The sequence below is a fragment of the Henckelia pumila genome, chromosome 4 (genome assembly GCF_033568475.1).
Source record: "Henckelia pumila isolate YLH828 chromosome 4, ASM3356847v2, whole genome shotgun sequence".
NCBI classification, from domain to species: domain Eukaryota; kingdom Viridiplantae; phylum Streptophyta; class Magnoliopsida; order Lamiales; family Gesneriaceae; genus Henckelia; species Henckelia pumila.
The window spans coordinates 144103421-144125835 of NC_133123.1; the positions used below are offsets into that span (position 1 = coordinate 144103421).

General features: G+C 37.4%; 2 protein-coding genes across 3 annotated transcripts; both read right to left on the reverse strand.

Annotated features, from left to right (window-relative positions):
* Positions 1-12539: 12539 nt before the first annotated feature.
* Positions 12540-16398, reverse strand: LOC140864524 (amino acid transporter AVT6A-like). Of its 2 annotated transcripts, XM_073268762.1 has the most exons (6): positions 16013-16398; positions 15320-15472; positions 14450-14653; positions 13611-14076; positions 13358-13477; positions 12540-12559 (listed from the first exon to the last, which is right to left on the reverse strand). In XM_073268762.1, the coding sequence occupies exons 1-6, from the start codon at positions 16395-16397 to the stop codon at positions 12556-12558; spliced, it is 1332 nt and encodes a 443-aa protein (XP_073124863.1). In that variant the 5' UTR covers position 16398; the 3' UTR covers positions 12540-12555. The 2 variants fall into 2 exon arrangements, with proteins under 2 accessions (XP_073124863.1, XP_073124862.1); XM_073268761.1 differs by lacking the exon at positions 12540-12559 and having other exon boundaries at positions 12643-13477.
* A 762-nt stretch (positions 16399-17160) lies between these two features.
* Positions 17161-19113, reverse strand: LOC140864525 (uncharacterized). The gene is made up of 3 exons (XM_073268763.1): positions 18678-19113; positions 18516-18602; positions 17161-17317 (listed from the first exon to the last, which is right to left on the reverse strand). Exons 1-3 carry the CDS (start codon positions 19092-19094, stop codon positions 17171-17173), a joined length of 651 nt encoding a protein of 216 aa, XP_073124864.1. The 5' UTR covers positions 19095-19113; the 3' UTR covers positions 17161-17170.
* Positions 19114-22415: the final 3302 nt, after the last annotated feature.

A 22415-nucleotide genomic window follows, 5' to 3' on the forward strand; every position in this document is an offset into this window, starting at 1 on the left:
GACATGAGAATACGCCGTTGTTATTTTTCGATGTACACTGGATAAACCTCATATTAATGTAATAACTTGCAAACCACGTCAGTCATTCAAACTACAATGAGCAAATCCTATGCAATATATTAGTCCAATAAAATGTTGACAGAGAAAATCGAACACCTTATCATTGACCAAATATTTATTTAATCCATTAACTTAAACACTCTTAGAACACATTAAAGGCATGTTGCTCAATTTTAGTCCCGAGAGAAGGTATTTTAGTTGGACTTTGCGTGGTATTCATTAAAATTTTTCATTATAAAGTTCACAAGAAAAAACATTAGGCCAAGTGGATGTTTTAAAATATGGTCACATGCACTTTGTGTTGTCCACTGATTCAATGAATGATGACAAAGAATGTCGGCACCATTTCACAAAATCAACCGTCACTAATTTAATTTTGTACCCATAAAACTTATTATTACATTCAAAGATCGAAATCTAAGCATACTCAACGTAAATGTAATATCTCAAGCACAGCACAACATAAATAAGAATTCAAGTAGCCGAAGATGGTAAAAATAAAAAGTCATAAGCAGAACCTAACGCTGAATTTATGAGATACACACACGCACGCACACGCAAACGCACACACATACACATACGCATATGCATACACATACACATACATATATATATATTTATATATTTATATAGAATCAAAATCATATTCAGGGCCATTCCTATTTGGAGGCATAAGAGTCGTTTGACTCGGGCTCATATTTTTTTGGGGCCCATAATTTTGAAAAAAAATTATTATATAAAAGTGTAAATTGATCCAATATAAATTTATTATTCTTGGGCTTTTTTCATTAATATCATCGAAAATTATTTTTCCTTTGCCTACTGCCTAATATAATTTTTTTATGGGCCTATTGATAAATTTATTTATGAAGTTTATTATTCATAGGTCTCTTGATAATTTTTTTCAAATATAAATTATTTTTCTGATGCCCAATATAAACAAAAAAATCTTTTTTATTCCCTAAATTTATTATATAGTAGTGTAATTGGACCAATATAAAAATATATTTTCTGACTCATAGGGGTTGTTCTGATATTAATGAGGATGATTTATTTTCGAAGTTGACAATCTTGAAGTTCTCATTACCAAGAGAAACAAAATCGGCAATGGATGTAGTGAATTACTTGAAAAAAATAGATGAATATTTCTCAAATGCTCACATTACTTATAAAATCTTGTTGTTGTAAGAGCAAAACATAATTTCTCAAATTTAAAGCTCTTCAAAACATTTTCTCAATAAACCATATCATAAAAAAAGATTGAATGAATTGGTTATGTTATTAATTGAAAAAAAATTCCTGAACAATTTAATCAATATTGTTAGCTCTAAATTGTCAGACGAGTTGTTTTATAGTAATCATTTTGTACATATTTGATCTTATTCCTCAATTAAAATAGAAATATTTTGACTATTGCACTGAAACGACCCTAACTCTATAATAAATAAATATGCGGAAATTTTTTTTTTTTTTATACTTACTAAATAAAATATGTACATATATGCCCATACATATATGCACAGAATAAAAATATTTAAAATGAATAAACAATTAAATACTTAAATAAAAATGCATTCTTAAAAATATAATAAATATCTGAGTCAAACATTAATTAAAAATATACTGCATAAGTAAATAAAAGTTTGCATGCACTGAAAATATTAAATAAATATTCTAGACCCTCAATCACTGAAAATAATAAAAATGTATCATGCTGACAAAAACAATAACATGCATAGCGACTCAGAATATTTCACGGTCACGGGGCCACTGCATGCATGCTCATACGTCCTCGCCTCCGGTGGGTACAATGTCATCCTCAACGTACTCACCTGCACCATCCCAGTGTAGTGAGCCTAGAGGCCCAACATGCTAACATAACAAGGGTTTAAAATAATTTAAACCAATTTAATACTAATACATACATATACATGAATGAGCATGCTTAAAAATTACATAACCTAACTTACTTAAATAAACATAATACATAACATAATACATAACAATATTGAGCAATTTATTTTCTAACATAGCATGGTTGTATTCGTAGTGTAACCTTAAATCATACATTAAATACTGATCAGCGTGGAAACCTACGTACGTGGCCGGTGACGAATCACCTCTTAAATTGGCAGTAAACTGCCCTTCAATCATATGGGGACGAATCCCCCTTAAATTGTCACACTACTTCAACTTCCAACATAAAATATTTTTATTGCTCAACTTAAACATTAAATCATGCATAAAATATTATTTCATGAATGCATGTACTTGAATAAAATGTGTGTCCATCATATATATTTAATTTAATTTCTTACTAACATATAAATATTAAAATAACTTAAATGCATATAAATAATTAAATATATATTCAGGACACATGCAAATTTTCTCATGGATGGTCCTGGACTGCTGGCCCTACACACAAGCCCATTAACTTAAATCTGGCCCATTAACATACTTAAGCCCATTATTTCAAACTTTAAGCCCAAATAATTATTCTAAGCCCAATTAAATTAATAAAGCCCATTAAAATTACACTAAGCCCAATAACACTTAAACTGGCCCAATGGGCCCAAAAACCCAAAGACTGGCCCATTAACTTTTATGGGCCCAAAAACCCATAAAATTAATGGGCTAACTTAATTAAAATTTTGAAAGTCCAAATAAAATTATTTGGGAATCCAAATAATTTTATTTCAATTTATTTGACTCAAAAACGCATAAATTCGTAAAATACTTTAAAAATAAAAATACTCGAGCCCGGCCCACCAAACTCGGACCCGAACTCACTAACCCGACCCACTACCTAACCGACCCGACCCGGACCACTCAGACCCGACCCAGACCCCTACCCCAAGCCCAACCCGATCACCCTCTTCCCTGCACTGCTGCGGCCACGAGCAGTTGCAAAGAACGCCGGCGGCCGCCATGCTCCGGCCACCCACCGGCCGGAGCACCACCCCTAGGACTTAGCTCACATCCAGATCTTTCCAACAAGCCAAGAACCAGCCCAAACCGTCGACTATGGAGTGAGAACGAAGCCCTGCAACCCGGCCCTTCTGCACTGTCGCGCAGACCCGAGCAGCTGCGGGAAAACCCTTCGTCCTCGAAGCTCCGACCACGAAAGCCCATGCAACCTTCTGCAAAAACTTAGAAAACTCAAATGGGGTTCTAACCCAACCGGCCTTACCCTAAACCGTGGTCTGAGGAAGGAGAACGAAGCTCCCTTCCTTGAACCCCTAAACCTGCGCGAACAGCACAGATTTTGTGCAGCCATGCCCAGCCTCTTCCTAGCCATCTCCAGCCCTTAGCCCTGGTTTAGGCCGACCCTAGGGACCCTCACACACCCATGAAGACCCCTGCCAGCAGCCATGAACCACCCTTGCCAAAAAAAACGTGAGATGATGCCAACCAATGAAAAAAAAACGTGAGGTACTCAACAAACTCATGCCATTTTCTGAAAAGTTCTTAAGGATCTTGATGCATACACAACATGCACATATAACACTGATATGGTGAAATAAAGATGAAATAAAACATGCCTTTCACCGTAGAAATCAATTTAGCACGCACGTAGGACGTTTCCGGGACGACGGGCGACGAGAAACCTTAAAACTTTGAAGAGGATCGGCTATGGAGTCTTCTTGGAGATTGTTCAGTCGATGGAGGTGCTGAAGAAAAAGGGAGATGTCGGCTAAGGCTTTGGGACGTGAGGTTAGGGATATTAGGTTTAGTTTAATTAGGAAATAGGGTAATTAATTATATAATTAAGGATATAACATATATATAAAATATAACTTAATTAAAACTCTAAAAGAAACCTTTAAAAAAATCTGAAACATAAAATAAAATCTCGAAATATAATTTTAGTGGAATTTTAAAAATACTAAAAAGTCAATATTTTGACTAATTTTGGATAAAAATGACTCCTAAAATTAAATAAAATTAAATACTTAAAATTTTGAGATAATAAAACTCAAAATAATATTTTAAGGCTCTAAAAAGACTCATAAAATAATTTGGATGGAAAGTTGTCATCTCGTCCGTCCACGGTCCCGTCTACGCGATTAAATAATAAAAATACTAAAAATCATAAAAATCACTAATTATGGGTTAAATGCTTAAAAATAAATTAAATCATGCATAAATAATTCACATAATTATTTAACCCATAAATCATAAATTTAAATAATTAAATATCCTAATTATGCAGGCGGATTTAAGTAATTAAAAATACCGGGTGTTACAATTCTCCCCCCCTTAAATTGAATTTCGTCCTCGAAATTAAAGTACTTACCCGAACATCTCCGGGTAGCGAGTCCTCATATCCTCCTCGGTCTCCCAAGTAGCTTCCTCCTCCGAGTGATTCAGCCACTGGACTCTGACCATCGGTATGACCCGCGTCCTAAGCCTCCGCTCCTCTCTAGCCAAGATCCGCACTGGTCTCTCCTCGTAAACAAGATCTGGCGGCAACTGTAAGGGCTCAAAATCCAACACATGCGACGGGTTGGAGACATATCTCCGAAGCATGGATACATGGAATACGTTGTGCACTGCCGCTAGCCCTGGAGGTAGAGCTAAACGATAGGCCAACGTGCCAACTCGCTCCAATATCTCGAATGGCCCTATGTATCTCGGATTAAGCTTGCCTCTCCGCCCAAAACGCGCTACTCCCTTCATAGGTGACACCTTCAGGAATACGTGATCACCTACCGCGAACTCCAAATCGCGTCGTCTGGCATCCGCATAACTCTTCTGCCGACTCTGCGCTGTCCTCATCCTGTCTCGAATCTGCGTCACAATGTCAGCTGTCTGCTGCACAATCTCTGGACCCAACAAAATCCTCTCTCCAACCTCATCCCAATGCACCGGAGATCTGCATCTCCTCCCGTAGAGTGCTGCATATGGAGCCATACCTATAGACGACTGAAAGCTGTTGTTATAGGTAAACTCCACTAATGGCAGTCTAGTCTCCCAAGATCCTCGAAAATCGATAACACAAGCTCTCAGAAGATCCTCGAGAACCTGGATCACTCTCTCGGACTGACCATCCGTCTGGGGATGAAAAGCTGTACTGAACAAAAGTCTAGTCCCCAAGGCTGTGTGCAGACTCTTCCAAAACGCTGAGGTGAACCTCGGATCTCTGTCTGACACGATAGACACTGGTATGCCATGCAGTCTAACAATCTCTCTGATGTAAAGCTCTGCATACTGTGTCAAGGTGTAAGTAGTCTTTACCGGCAAGAAATGAGCTGACTTGGTGAGTCTATCCACAATCACCCAAATCGCTGTACACCCTCTGGCACTCCTCGGTAAGCCAACCACAAAGTCCATCGTAATATTCTCCCATTTCCATTCCGGAATAGGGAGAGGTCTAAGAAGTCCTGCTGGACGCTGATGCTCTGCTTTGACTTGCTGACAAGTCAAGCACTCTGACACCACTCTCCCGATGTCACTCTTCATCCCGGGCCACCAATACGATAACTGTAAGTCTCGGTACATCTTCGTACTTCCGGGGTGAATGGAGTACGGAGATGCATGAGCCTCTGCTAGAATCTCGGCTCTCAACTGATCAACGTTCGGTACCCACATCCTCCCACGGTACTGAACGATGCCATCCTCCACTGTATACAAGAGATTACCTCTAGCCTCATCTCTCTGTCTCCATCGCTGTAACTCCTCATCAGTGGCCTGCCCCTCTATAATCCGATCTCGCAGAACTGGTTGCACCGTCAACACTGACAAGCTCGGTGCATGGCCACTCGGATAGCACTCCAAACCAAATCTCTGAATCTCGGTCTGTAGTGGTAACTGTGCAGTCAAACATGATACCACTGACGACTTTCGACTCAAAGCATCTGCCACTACATTAGCCTTACCCGGATGGTAGCTAATGTCGCAATCATAGTCCTTCACAAGCTCAAGCCATCTGCGCTGCCTCATGTTCAACTCCTTCTGGGTGAAGAAGTACTTGAGGCTCTTGTGGTCGGTGAAAATCTTGCACTTCTCGCCGTAAAGATAGTGCCTCCAGATTTTCAACGCAAAAACCACTGCTGCAAGCTCCAAATCATGCGTCGGGTAGTTCTGCTCATGAATCTTCAACTGTCTCGACGCATACGCAATAACCTTACTACACTGCATAAGCACTGCGCCTAAACCAAGTTTAGACGCGTCGGTGTAAACCACTAACTCCTCATGTGGTACTGTCATTGCTAACACTGGTGCTGTAGTGAGTGCTTCCTTCAGCTGATCGAAGCTCCTCTGACAGTCTGAACTCCATATAAACTTCGCATTCTTCTTGGTCAAGGAAGTCAAGGGTACTGCAATAGAGGAAAAACCCTTGATGAACTTCCTGTAGTATCCGGCCAAACCCAAGAAACTGCGAATCTCTGAAGCATTCTTCGGAATGCCCCAATTCTGCACTGCCTCCACCTTAGACTGATCGACTGCAACTCCATCTCTCGAAATAATGTGGCCAAGAAATGCCACCTGCTCAAGCCAAAACTCGCACTTGCTGAACTTGGCATACAACCGATGCTCCCTCAAAGTCTGCAATGCGGTCTGAAGGTGCTGTCTATGCTCCTCGATGCTCCTAGAATAGATCAAAATATCATCAATAAAGACTATGATGAACTGATCCAGATATGGCTGAAAGACTCGGTTCATGAGATCCATGAAAACCGCTGGAGCATTGGTCAACCCAAATGGCATCACTAAGAACTCGTAATGCCCATATCGTGTCCGGAAAGCAGTCTTGGACACATCTGCATCCCTAACACGCAACTGATGGTAACCAGATCGCAGATCGATCTTGGAGAACACTGAAGCTCCCTGCAACTGGTCAAACAAGTCCTCTATCCTCGGCAGTGGATACTTGTTCTTCACTGTGACTCTGTTAAGCTCTCGGTAATCGATGCACAGTCTCATACTGCCATCCTTCTTCTTCACAAACAACACCGGAGCTCCCCAAGGAGAAAAGCTAGGTCGAACAAAGCCTTTCTCTAACAACTCCTGAATCTGCTCCTTCAACTCTTTCATCTCGGTAGGAGCAAGCCTGTACGGTGCCTTAGAGATAGGCACGGTGTCTGGCACTAAGTCAATACTGAACTCCACCTCTCTCACTGGTGGAATTCCTGCCACATCCTCCGGAAAGACATCCGGAAAGTCACGAACCACCTCTAACTCTGATAATGATCTGCTAGATGGCTCTGAAGTCGTGACAATACTCGCTAGAAACCCCTGACAACCCCGTCTCAACAACTTCTTCGCCTGAATATAGGATATCACCTGAGGAATATCACTGCTCTGAGATGCATGAAAAGTGAACGGGTCGCCCCCTGTAGGTCTCACTGACACTGATCTCCGACGAAAATCAATCGAAGCTCCATTGACTGTCAACCAGTCCATACCCAAAATAAGATCAAAACCACTCAAAGGCAAGACTACTACATCTGCTCGAATGGAGTGTCCCTGCAGCTCTAACTCCAGTCCTCGAATAACCTTCGAGGTAGACATAATCTGCCCTGACGGCATAGTAACATCATACCCACTGTCACTACTCTCAAGTGTGATGCCTACTCGCCTGATAAACTCCAGGGAGATAAACGAATGCGTAGCCCCTGAATCTAGCAACGCAAACGTGGAGTTGCCTCCAACTAGAATTCTCCCTGCACGCAGAAAATTCCCAACAGTTTCATACCACTTCTAATTTTTTTTTTTCCCAAACGAGTCACTACAAGTTCTTAATTCTAATCACAAGTAAAACATGCTTCCTATTCTAACATGCTGTTAAATGTCCCAAATAACAAGAACTTCAAATTAAATACTAAATCTTTAACCAAAGGAGAATTTATTAAAATACTAGGGATAGGATGTACCGGTGATCAAGGAGGTGTCTGGATCGACCTCCTCAGCCTGCATCACGAACACCCTACCAGCGGTGTTCTTCTTCCTGGGGCAGTTAGCAATCTGATGCCCCGGCTCTCTGCAGTGGAAGCAAACTCCTGCTCCCAATAGGCAAGGTCCCGAATGCATCTTCTGGCACTTCGGGCAAGTGGGATGAGCTATGGCATTAGGGGCCCCGCCCCTCTGCTGCTGCTGCGGCCTCTGCTGCTGTGGCCTCTGCTGCTGATTCGGGCCCTTAGCCGGCCCTGTATACTGCTTCTTCGCAGGTGGCTGCGAAGATGGTCGCTGATACCCTGTCTGCACAAACTGCCTCTTACCCTGCTGCTCTCTCTGGATCGCTCTCCGACCCTCCTCAGAACGCAAAGCCCTGCTGACTGCAGACTCATATGTAAACACGTCTGCCATGCGCACGTCATGCCTGATCTCAGCCTTCAGGCCCTCAACAAACTGTCGCAGTTTCTCCTGCGGACTATCAGCAATCATGGGCACAAAACGACAGCCCCTCTCAAACTGGCTTATGTACTCCACCACAGATCTGTCCCCCTGACGGAGACTCATGAACTCTCGGATCATGCGACTGCGCACATCCTCAGTGAAATATTTGGCGTAGAAGATACGCCTGAACTCAGCCCATGTCAGAGTAGGTAGATGGACTCCTCGTACTGCACCCTCCCACCATGAGGCTGCATCGCCTCGCATCATGTATGTAGCACAGCTCACCCTGTCGGCGTCTGTGATCCCCATATAGTCAAAGATGGACTCCAAAGATCGAATCCATCCCTCAGCCACCAACGGATCGGTGGTCCCCAGAAACTCCTTAGGCCCCTTCTTCTGGAACCTCTCGGCGACGTCCTCCTCGTGGGACAGTCTGGGACGGGCTGCCTGCTGCTCCAGCAAGGCAGTAATACCCGCCATCATCGTGGCACTGGCCTGCTCTAGTGCTGTCATGGGGTGCTGCTGAGGTGGCGGTGGAGGTGGATGTGGAGGTCTCCCACGTCGATTCACCTGTCTGGGAGGCATTCTGCACCACCACATATTTATTTACGTAAATCGCCATGCATAACTAAGTGTTTTAAAATTAATGCTAACTTAAATTCTAGAAATTAAATCATGCTATAAACATTTAAAACTTACAGACCGGTAGCGTGGATTTCTGAGCTCGCATAGCAGTGAGGACCCCTCCGAGGACCGTGCTCTGATACCAACTGAAACGACCCTAACTCTATAATAAATAAATATGCGGAAATTTTTTTTTTTTTTATACTTACTAAATAAAATATGTACATATATGCCCATACATATATGCACAGAATAAAAATATTTAAAATGAATAAACAATTAAATACTTAAATAAAAATGCATTCTTAAAAATATAATAAATATCTGAGTCAAACATTAATTAAAAATATACTGCATAAGTAAATAAAAGTTTGCATGCACTGAAAATATTAAATAAATATTCTAGACCCTCAATCACTGAAAATAATAAAAATGTATCATGCTGACAAAAACAATAACATGCATAGCGACTCAGAATATTTCACGGTCACGGGGCCACTGCATGCATGCTCATACGTCCTCGCCTCCGGTGGGTACAATGTCATCCTCAACGTACTCACCTGCACCATCCCAGTGTAGTGAGCCTAGAGGCCCAACATGCTAACATAACAAGGGTTTAAAATAATTTAAACCAATTTAATACTAATACATACATATACATGAATGAGCATGCTTAAAAATTACATAACCTAACTTACTTAAATAAACATAATACATAACATAATACATAACAATATTGAGCAATTTATTTTCTAACATAGCATGGTTGTATTCGTAGTGTAACCTTAAATCATACATTAAATACTGATCAGCGTGGAAACCTACGTACGTGGCCGGTGACGAATCACCTCTTAAATTGGCAGTAAACTGCCCTTCAATCATATGGGGACGAATCCCCCTTAAATTGTCACACTACTTCAACTTCCAACATAAAATATTTTTATTGCTCAACTTAAACATTAAATCATGCATAAAATATTATTTCATGAATGCATGTACTTGAATAAAATGTGTGTCCATCATATATATTTAATTTAATTTCTTACTAACATATAAATATTAAAATAACTTAAATGCATATAAATAATTAAATATATATTCAGGACACATGCAAATTTTCTCATGGATGGTCCTGGACTGCTGGCCCTACACACAAGCCCATTAACTTAAATCTGGCCCATTAACATACTTAAGCCCATTATTTCAAACTTTAAGCCCAAATAATTATTCTAAGCCCAATTAAATTAATAAAGCCCATTAAAATTACACTAAGCCCAATAACACTTAAACTGGCCCAATGGGCCCAAAAACCCAAAGACTGGCCCATTAACTTTTATGGGCCCAAAAACCCATAAAATTAATGGGCTAACTTAATTAAAATTTTGAAAGTCCAAATAAAATTATTTGGGAATCCAAATAATTTTATTTCAATTTATTTGACTCAAAAACGCATAAATTCGTAAAATACTTTAAAAATAAAAATACTCGAGCCCGGCCCACCAAACTCGGACCCGAACTCACTAACCCGACCCACTACCTAACCGACCCGACCCGGACCACTCAGACCCGACCCAGACCCCTACCCCAAGCCCAACCCGATCACCCTCTTCCCTGCACTGCTGCGGCCACGAGCAGTTGCAAAGAACGCCGGCGGCCGCCATGCTCCGGCCACCCACCGGCCGGAGCACCACCCCTAGGACTTAGCTCACATCCAGATCTTTCCAACAAGCCAAGAACCAGCCCAAACCGTCGACTATGGAGTGAGAACGAAGCCCTGCAACCCGGCCTTCTGCACTGTCGCGCAGACCCGAGCAGCTGCGGGAAAACCCTTCGTCCTCGAAGCTCCGACCACCACGAAAGCCCATGCAACCTTCTGCAAAAACTTAGAAAACTCAAATGGGGTTCTAACCCAACCGGCCTTACCCTAAACCGTGGTCTGAGGAAGGAGAACGAAGCTCCCTTCCTTGAACCCCTAAACCTGCGCGAACAGCACAGATTTTGTGCAGCCATGCCCAGCCTCTTCCTAGCCATCTCCAGCCCTTAGCCCTGGTTTAGGCCGACCCTAGGGACCCTCACACACCCATGAAGACCCCTGCCAGCAGCCATGAACCACCCTTGCCAAAAAAAACGTGAGATGATGCCAACCAATGAAAAAAAAACGTGAGGTACTCAACAAACTCATGCCATTTTCTGAAAAGTTCTTAAGGATCTTGATGCATACACAACATGCACATATAACACTGATATGGTGAAATAAAGATGAAATAAAACATGCCTTTCACCGTAGAAATCAATTTAGCACGCACGTAGGACGTTTCCGGGACGACGGGCGACGAGAAACCTTAAAACTTTGAAGAGGATCGGCTATGGAGTCTTCTTGGAGATTGTTCAGTCGATGGAGGTGCTGAAGAAAAAGGGAGATGTCGGCTAAGGCTTTGGGACGTGAGGTTAGGGATATTAGGTTTAGTTTAATTAGGAAATAGGGTAATTAATTATATAATTAAGGATATAACATATATAAAATATAACTTAATTAAAACTCTAAAAGAAACCTTTAAAAAAATCTGAAACATAAAATAAAATCTCGAAATATAATTTTAGTGGAATTTTAAAAATACTAAAAAGTCAATATTTTGACTAATTTTGGATAAAAATGACTCCTAAAATTAAATAAAATTAAATACTTAAAATTTTGAGATAATAAAACTCAAAATAATATTTTAAGGCTCTAAAAAGACTCATAAAATAATTTGGATGGAAAGTTGTCATCTCGTCCGTCCACGGTCCCGTCTACGCGATTAAATAATAAAAATACTAAAAATCATAAAAATCACTAATTATGGGTTAAATGCTTAAAAATAAATTAAATCATGCATAAATAATTCACATAATTATTTAACCCATAAATCATAAATTTAAATAATTAAATATCCTAATTATGCAGGCGGATTTAAGTAATTAAAAATACCGGGTGTCGAAAAATTTGTTATTAGTCTAAAATAATATAAACGCATATTATAATTTAGGGGCCTCTTTTAAAAGTTAGACTCAGACCCAAAAATTGTTAAGATCGATCTGATCATATTCAATATGCAAATATTTGTACCTAGACAAATCGACGCACCGTTCGTTATCTATTAAAAGGCTATTCTTGAAAATAATCGTAGACAAATTGCACAACATCACATCTCAAAGCCTCTACACTAATCCGTTCGGTCATCTATATAAGGATTCACTATAAAATATTTACCTAAAATTGAGTCCACATACAACAGATAAAAATCCTCTCTCTTTTCAATCTTGAGGCACCGCTCTTCTAAGTTTAATGTAAATACACTCGCAACGAATCAGAAAATCGAGAGGTGCGAATGTGTACCATGAACAGAGAGAACACTTGGCTGGATTTATGTTCTATTTGAGTTTGATAAGTATAGTTCAGGTATTTTTTTCCTCGGCTGCTGCATAATTCGAGATCAATAACAAGTGTCCCACAACTCCTTCAACACAAAGGTGATATGCTTCAGCTCCTTACCTACCATCAGTGGCGTACCCAGAATTTTTAACTAGGAGGAGCGAATTCAATAAATTAAAAAAAATATTACGCTACAAAGTGTATAATAAAAAGTCATATATTAATTTAATATGATTTTACAATACACTCCGAAATTTTTATAATTTGAAAATGTTGAATAAAAATAATTTCAATATCAACTGCAAACACATCACACTCAATATATGGTATCAAACCATCATCTAACACACTCTCTCTACGGTAGCAATTGCAACAAGTAATAACAATGTTAACTTTAAAAGTAAATATCCCAAATAATATAATCGATCTTTATTTGATTGGAACATCATTTTAGCAATCTCGCTAATCACCCAGCCTTAGAGAATTGATTGTTACTTCGCATGTCAAAAATAAAGTTATGAAGTTGATACTTAAGATGCATTAAATACATCAAGAAGAAATCAGATGGATAAAATTGAGTAAACACAATCAAATTTCTCATGTCACATTCAAGCATAAAAAACATTTTATTTTCCAAACAAATATGAGCCAATACAAAGCATACTATCAAATCTATTATAGTCTAAAATAAATTTATTATTATCTTATTCATCAAATATCATTCTAATCAATATAAAATTAAATCAACATTTTAAAATATATATTATATATAGAACTAAGTTTTTTAAAAAAAATTCAAAGAGGCGGTCGCAAAATTAAATTTATATTTAAAAATATATTATGTATATAGTACTAAAAATTTTTATAATTTCAAGGGGGCGGTTGCATCCTTTCGGGACCATCTAGGTCCGCCACTGCCTACCATTAACAGCATTGTAAATATCACTGCAGATGGCCACAGTGCTGGAAGATACAGCCAAAAGTATCATGATCCAAGAAACTACTCTGTCGTTTTTAGTTGCGATTCCACGAGTATCCCTGCATCATACATTGAGCCGGGAAGATCAATGTACTATATGTATAAATGACCTATTGCGCTGGACTTTAGTAAACAAAAGTTAGATTTCGACTAAATCCCTTGACTTAAACTGTGGTTGCAGCTTCTACTCACCTGAGAGCAATGGCAGCAGGGAATATAAAACCAACAGAAACAGTAGCTGTCGCACCAGTAAACTGGAAAGCATCCCATATACTAGGGACAAAATTTGCTCCCATGAAGATAAAGGCCATGAGACATAGTGTCACTGAAAAGAATCTACGGTTATCATATGCAATGGGAATGGCATATGGGAACAGGATACCATCAATGTTGAGACGAAGAGAAAAGAAGACGATCGGAAATACAAGCATCAAGTGGATGGCATAGCTTACTCTCACAATGTCATTAAGCAACGAGCTAAACGGGATACCAAGATCTCCATCAAAATTCGCAAGAACATCATCCATTGTTTGATTCCCGAAGAGGAGAAATCCAAAGAAACTGGTTGCTACATAAGCTGAAGTACACAAAGTAATTGATGTCTGAACTATTGACTTCATCTGCGAGGGGTCTTTTAGCTCATTCTCTATTGGATGAACTATGAAGTTGAACAAGAATCCGAACAAAAATAATGTCGAATTAGGGATTTAAACAATGAATAAGACACCAAAACAAGTTTTGTATTAAAAAATGAATAAGACACCAAATTTTTTTATAAACCCAAGAGTTGAGAGATGCGTCTGTTAAATAGGAAAATTTTGGAGCAAGACCATCCAACAGTTCCTTGTATGGTTAACTTGGAAAAGACCGTATATCATAAGATAAGGTCCAATTGGTAAAGAGTTTCGGTTTTTCGAGTGACACATGATCACTCAGTAGTCAGTATATAGCATCAAAATTACCTCTTTGACCTTTAAGCAACCGTCAAACAGATAAAAGAAACAATGTCAAGTAGTTTCAGATAAACTTACTATTATGGTGACAAATATACGCAGTGACAAGTACAGGAACGGAGGTGAAAAGCTTCCAGAAAGCTGCTTGATCAACAAGGTCAGGCAGTAGTTGAGGCATTCCAATGCTTCCACCTATCAATTTGATAACAGCTACTCCTGCTATAATCACCACAAACACAACTGCCAATGCCACCGACAACGCTGAAGTGTATCTTAAAGAATCTGATACCACAACCATTAAAACAATGTACTTGGAAAGTTAGAATGATATTACACTCTTACTTTAGAGAGAGAAACGAAAAAAAACTAGGTAATCTTTACAAGTTATCTTAGAAAGCACGCAAGAAAACAGTCATTATGTCTAGTCAAAATATCATCTTATGCCTCGCCCAAGCTATTGCTTCAACTTAGGAAACTTCATCCTTTAAAAGTCGTTGTACTGCATCAACCAAGCAAATTGCAATCATATCTTTTCAAAATTTTCATCTAAATAAATATTGAAATTGCACAATGTTAAGAAAATAAAATTCCTCCACTTCTGACTTTCTGCAACTATCTTGAAAGAGGATAAATCTCTGGATGTTTGAGGCAACTGATTGCCCAAAATTTTGAATGCACAGCCAAAAATGTTGATTATTTTCTTCAATATTGCATTAACTTCCGATGACAAGGACGACTACAAGAAATGTATGAAATTTGTATTATATGAATTTTAATGCTATTCATTGATAGGAAAAAGGAAAATGCAGGCATAAAGTTCCCCTCCATACTCAAGATTTCTCGTCCATGAGAACCCAGTCACCTATCTGGCTATACACCAAGAGTGGACTTATTTTCAACACTGCAGTCACAATATTAAGAAAATGTGTAAGCGTTTAAGTAGCTCACCGACACGCTTGAAAGAAATCAAAGGCGCAAAAACAAAGATGGTTGTGAGGAGCAATATGGAACAGCGTGTGGTCCACCAGTGAAGACCAAACCATTCTTCCATCACACCCGTATGGTGCACTCCCTGTGACCATGTCTCTGATAGCACATCGCCTGCCATATAAAATGAATATGAGCTCATGATTTGTAAATTTACACATATGAACTCGGCCTTCTCAATGCAAAAAAGAAAATTCATCAAAATGAAGGTGTGTGTTACGGATCCACTTATGATGCTAGCCTTTGTAGCTTTGGTCTGAAGCCTGAACAGACAACTATACACATTCCTAAAACACAGTGTTCATAAGATTTACTGTTTTTCTAGTTAACAATTCAAATTAGATCTAGTACCAGATCCGGGTAACATGTGGTCTAGCTTTGCAATCTGCCCGTGCCAGAAGAACCAGATAAATGAAGTAATTTCTCTTCATAAACCAAAAACTTATTCATCAAACCCATGAAAAGTAGGACCAATCACCAATCAAATTCCCAATAAAAATAAAAAAAATTAATAAGCAAAAGTTATTAATTACTAAATCAAAGCAAAAGAAAATCCCATGAACTCAAAATGGAGCATAGAATCAGTGAAACAAAATATTTGAAACGGAAATAACCGAAAAATAAATAACAAAGTGTAAGAAAGTTGACAATTACCTATAATAATCATATAAACCACCAGCATGCCAACATTATTAAGGACGATACAGAACTGAAGAAGATTGCGACCGGCGCCAGAGAACGCGTCTCCAGCTAGACCGGAATACGAACCGGTCTTGGCGGCTCTGCTGAACCGAAGGATCATTTCTATTGATTTATCGGTCACCATCCCAGCCAATACGATGGAAATCAAACCCGGGATCGCGCCGAGTTGTTTGAGCGTCGCCGGGAGGGCCATTATTCCAGCACCTACGATGGTGGTGGAGAGATTAAACACCGCGCTGGAGAAAGAAGCACCGTCGAATTCTCCGCCTCCATGGTCCTTCGGGAGGAGTGGGGCGGACCTCTGGATCCGGCGGTGCTTCCGATCCGCGAAGGGCATTGCTGCTTTGTCTAGCAAAGATAATTAACCCGGATTCTTGAGTCATTGAAAGTAAGCCATTAGTGGGTGAAAACGTTAATTAGCGGAAAGGAATTTTACGCGGGAATGGACGATGCCTACCATGTGGTGGCCAATGAGAGCTTGACACGTCATATAAGTGTATGCTGTAATTGTGTATTTTTGTGCTACTAAATTTTAACTAATATAATCCAATTTTTTTTTTTCCAAAATAAAAAAAACACCAATAAACATAAAAATCAATCAAGACATTTGAAATTATCAATTTTTTTGTTTATTTGTTTTTCGTCCACCAGCCACCCTAAAAAACGTGGTACCGTGGCAGCTGAGCGTAACTGAAAGAATACAATGAGCACATCCTTTAATTATTATTATTGATGAAATTCAATATAGAAACTGGATCAACATGAAAAAAGAATGATACTCATGTCACATGTGAACCAATGTGCCATGGATGATAGAAACATACAACTCAAACCGAAATGTGTCTCGTTCCTTTCCACATTAATACATCCACCACCAACAGGAAATAACACATTTACTGATATAAAAGATCAAAAGTCCATGGTGAAAATTTTAGGTTGAAAATGCAAGTTTGTGGCAGAGAAGCGATAGATTAAGAAACTCCATACGACTAATACATCCAACATAAAATAAAAACATGTCTAGTTCCATTCCACAGAGATACATCAACACCTTACAGGCAATAAAATATTTATATGCTGTTAGCATTTGGTTAAAAGACAAGTTAGTCACTATTTTCTCTTTCTTTTGTATTTATTGTCTGACTTAACCTCGTCTGTTTTTGATGAGGAGGTACTTGATTTGGAACCAATAGCAGCAGCCCATAACGCCCTTTCAACATCTGATGGAGTGAACGGTTCCTTTGATGTCGACAACTCCTGGAATAATTTGAGTGAAGTGGTGCATTAACATTTAACACTAATAATTTAGTTTACGACGCACCAAAAGAATTAGCCACGGAACGCATATGTGGCTATATGCATAATAATAACATGTGTGCATCCTGCACAAATTCATGTTTGGCCCATATGTCCGGTGATGTATGCTAGGTGGAGCACTCGTTTGGTCTATCATAGACTCACTAATATCATAGACTCACTAAAACTACTACTGATACGCAAGCTCGCATCAGCACAACATAAAGAAAATAAAGACGTGAAAACAAAATACTATTTCAAGTGCATAACCATTATCCACATCATAGAAAATAATGGAAACGACTTTCCTGGATATGCTTGTAGGGATGATAAATCATGAACTACTCACTACTAATACGGATAAAATGTCAAGACTGCAGGATCTTGACATCTCTACAATTTTAAAAACATGCAGTATTATTGCAATAGAACATCAGAAAATGAATGTGTAAACCGGAATGTAGCAAATTACAAGAGCTATAGATAAAATAATGTTCATACCGTTAGATCTCATATTTCCAAATAATGTTCATACCGTTAGATCTCATATTTCCAACAATTAGATAAGATATCTGAATTTCAAAACGCACTCAGAGGTTTGTAAGAAAGCTTCTCAATCTAAGGCATGTGCCGAATTTCAAGTTGTACTAGTTTGGTTTTGAGGCGACTTCAACTTCCACATGCAGCACGCTTCAGCTGAATTTAGAGGCTCACGAGTTCAGTTTTGAGGAAACTTGTTCTTACATGCTCATGGGGAATATGACCGAATTCGGCAAGAAAATGTTGAAGAAAGACTGTTGGTGAAATGTAATTGAATGTCGGAGAAAAATAGCCATGACTAAAGTTGAGACATCACTGGATTATAGTGCTCGTATCAACACTATGGATCATTATAAAATTGAAGCCAGACAAATTAAGAAACAAATACATGGACAAAAAAATACAAGTGTCAAAGAGTAGTGTCACGAGACAATTGAATTCATAACCCCAAAGATGTAGAAGAACTACTGGAGATGAATTATTATCGGAGTCAGAGGTCATTGAAACTTCCTATTCCAGTGTTTTAGGAGAGACAGTAATCGAGCATCAAGCTGATAATGTGCAGAAGCAAGACCGGTGTTACCAACGACAATAAAAACAAGTAATTAATTTAACCAACCTCCGCTTTGGTTTGCATCTTTTCGACGAACTGCAAATACCGCTTCAACGAATAATCCTTTGCATCTCCGACCGATGCCTCCATTGCCTAGGTTCCACAACATCGTTAAAAATTAAAAATTAAAACTTGGTCTAATTAGAATTGAAATTCAAATTTAGGCACCTCATCGGACATGAAAGGCGCAACATCCGGCGAGTAAGCAGCGAGAACAGCCGAGGCAGTGGCGGGCCCGACGCCCTTCAACACCGTTAACTCAGAAACAGCCTTGGAAACGTCAGGCAAAGAATCGAATGCCTTCCGGGACGCGGCTTGAATGACATCGTCGCTGAGAGAAGAGACAAAGGCTAACAAGCGTGGCCTCCACTTTCCACGGGCGAGTTTCCATTGCATGAGCTGGGAGAGCTCATCGGCAGTAATGTAGGGATGAGGGTTCCTCTGGCGGAGAAGATTTGGGAGGAGATCGCGGTAGAAATGGTCGAGGGAAACGAGATTGGGTTTTGGGTGGGATTTGATTAGGGTTTCATATGAAGAGAGTACTTCTCTCCATTGACTGGCGTCCGAACATTTGAATAATTCCATCGCTGCTGCTAGTGCAGTTGCCAGTGCCACTGTATAAAATCTTTATTTTTTAAAAAATATTTATTTTAGAGACACCGTACGTTTGAATAATTCCATAGCTGCTTGTAATTTATTAATTAATTAAAAATCAAATGATATCAATGTTTACAAGCGTCGTTTTGGAATATCTTCGTTCACCTAACTAAATATAGTGTGTGAGAAAAAGAAGCAAAAAAGCAATAGCATTTGCAGCAACGACAACATTGTATGATCTCTTGGTACGGAGCTAAAAAATTTCCTCTGTTTCACTTGTCATCGTGACCGAAATGCACACTTCCAAAATCTTAGCATCCGGATTACTTTTCGAGGATATATAAAAGCACGTTCAAAATCATATATGGCATAAAGTTCTCTGGGAAATCAGATTCCTATTTAATTCGTTTCCGATCTGTCAATTAGATCACTTGTGCATACGGTAGTAGATCCGTTGGCCACATATAAAATCGATCACTCATCTAAGCTAAAACGGACTTATATTTTTTCTATCATTTGTCTTCCAATATTATAACAATATCTAATTAGAAGTTGAGTCGATGTTGCACATGGGATAATACCCCATATAGAAAATGATTATTTTTCAGTTGCGAATCCATAATGCCTCCATTCCAATGGTATCGCCCTATCGGCCCTTCGAGACTAATCTCGCATGGACGCATACTTTTTTAAGAGAATTATTAAACAATTTGAGGTCTTTAAAACCCATCCCTCTCATTTTCTTTAGCCTACATAAATAATACTTTCCAGTTGACTTCCCAACTTGCATGATTCTTTTGATATTTTTATGATATGGCATCCGGAATTTTAAAGCATGGATAAAATAGACGGCGATAGACTGTACTCTGTAGTACCGCTTTTGATGAGAATTTCTTTGCCCCTCGGAAAACATTTTTTTGCTCCATACTTTCGTTGCCACTCTATCTTTCAGATGCAAAACTGAATGATTTAAATAAACCATATTGATTACTGTTTTAGAATCCAAACTAAATATTAAGCGCAAGTATACTCAAATTAACATGCTGATTTTTAATCATTTTTCTATACAAAATTATTATGTGACAACTTGTATTTCTCAAAGTACATCATTTTTTAATAATTTATTTGAAATATTAAACATTATAAAACATCGAGAAGGTGATAAATTTTTTTTTTTTTTGGGTTAAAAACTATAACTTTCTGCTTCCCACCTGTGAACTTTATTTAGAATAAGTTATTTTTAATGATAATGATATTTTATAAATTTTAAAAACATATGCACTGTACAGCAAAACTTTATTTTCCCATAAGTATATGCGGGTCATACTTAGGTGTCCTGAGATAAGTTATTAGCTGTATTATAAATATTAGTTTACACGAGATGCATTTATATATATAAATTTTTTTATTAATTAATTTTTATGATAATATGAAAAGCCAGTTTTCAAAAATATAAAGATAAAAAATTTAATAATTTATAAACTTAAAAAATAGATAATATATTGTAATCTACTATGTATTAAAGTAATAAACGACAATTATCTTCATCTATACGAATAATATATAATAATAACAAGGCATTCTGCACGTGTTGTTGTGTGTTTTACAGAAGAAATAATTATTTAAATATGATAATTTTTTTATTTTTAATTAATGAATTTTAAGATATAACTATTTAAATATTAGAAGTATAGATATAGAATTAAAATATTTAATAATTTAAATTTTTGAAAAGTAAATAATGCTATATCAAGGCATTGTTCTGTTCACCATATTACTAATATACGTATAACTCATCTCATCTCATCTCATCTCATCTCATCTCACGTTCTTCTCATCATATTATTTATCCATATATTAACTATTTATTTTACATCAATCAAATCATTAATTATTTATCTCAAATCAATCAAATCATTGAACTCAAATTACTATATTATCCCTTATAAATAATATAATTTTTTATTTTATTTATTGTTAAAAGGACAAAATAGTCATTTAACATTTTTATATAAAATTTAATCAATCAAATCAAATAAACCATAATCTATCAATCAAATCCAATACTATTTTAACTATCATTTTTTATTTATTTTTTATTACATTATATTACTTATCTATATATTACTTATATCATACTTCAAACAAAACGCGGTGCCCAAGAGTCTAAGACATCAAAAATAGTTACTTTAATGATCTAGTATGTCGGTGCACTGTGCACACGTTGTATAATATTCTTTTAATTAATTGATTTATATTTAAATATAAGTAATATCTTAGTTGTAAAAATTATGAGAGACTAAATTGCAATTTGAAAAGTCAAAATAAAAAAAAACAAAACAAAACAAAAATGTAATATATGTATATACACACACACACCATATAAGAGCAATCTTGACAAAAAAAATTACGGTTTCCTATGTGGTTTAATAGACAGATTTTTTATATATACTAATGTATTGATGCTCGCGTTGTGTGCTTGCATAATATTTTTGTAATTAATTTGATTTATATTCAAATAAGAATAACATCATAGTTGTAAAAATTATCAAGGGACTAAACTTTAATTTGAAATATCGAAATATATAAAAAAAACAAATTAAAACAAAAGTGTAATATATATATATATATATATATATATATATATATATATATCTTATAATGGTAATTTTGGTATAAAAAATGGTGTCTAAGAGACGGATTCTTTATATATATAAGAAAAGATAATAGATAGCATAGTATATATATAATAGATTAAATAAATAACTTTAAAATAATTAACTTATTTTAAATATAATTTGTGTAATTGTTTAATATTTTACAAGTAGCTACATTCTTAATTAATTAGTACTATGGTCAAAATCTTCGTTTGTTAACAATTCATATGGACATGCATCGTCATCTTTTTAGAACTCCATATAGTTTGTGATTCCTGAGGTTACACTTGTCCGCGGCACCGCCTCATTTTACGCATCCAAGTGGCGGTGGGAAGTCGATGTATATAAGTATATTTATATGCACCTAACTAATAATTCCATGGCATTAAACTTTTTGAGTTTTTTTTTTTATTTTACAAAATTTAAAAGGCCCAAAATACTTCATAAAAGTAATAGCAAACACCACTTAAATTTCCAATTGGATGCCCCAGAATTTGAGTTTTCATTGCTACAAAATCGAATTATCTTTTTCCCTTTAAAAAAATGTAATAAATGGAAGCAGACTAATATACAGATGGATAGTGGAGCAGCTTCTGTATATGCATGGGAAATTGGGTGTACTCAGATATTATATAATGTTGCAGAATTGAAA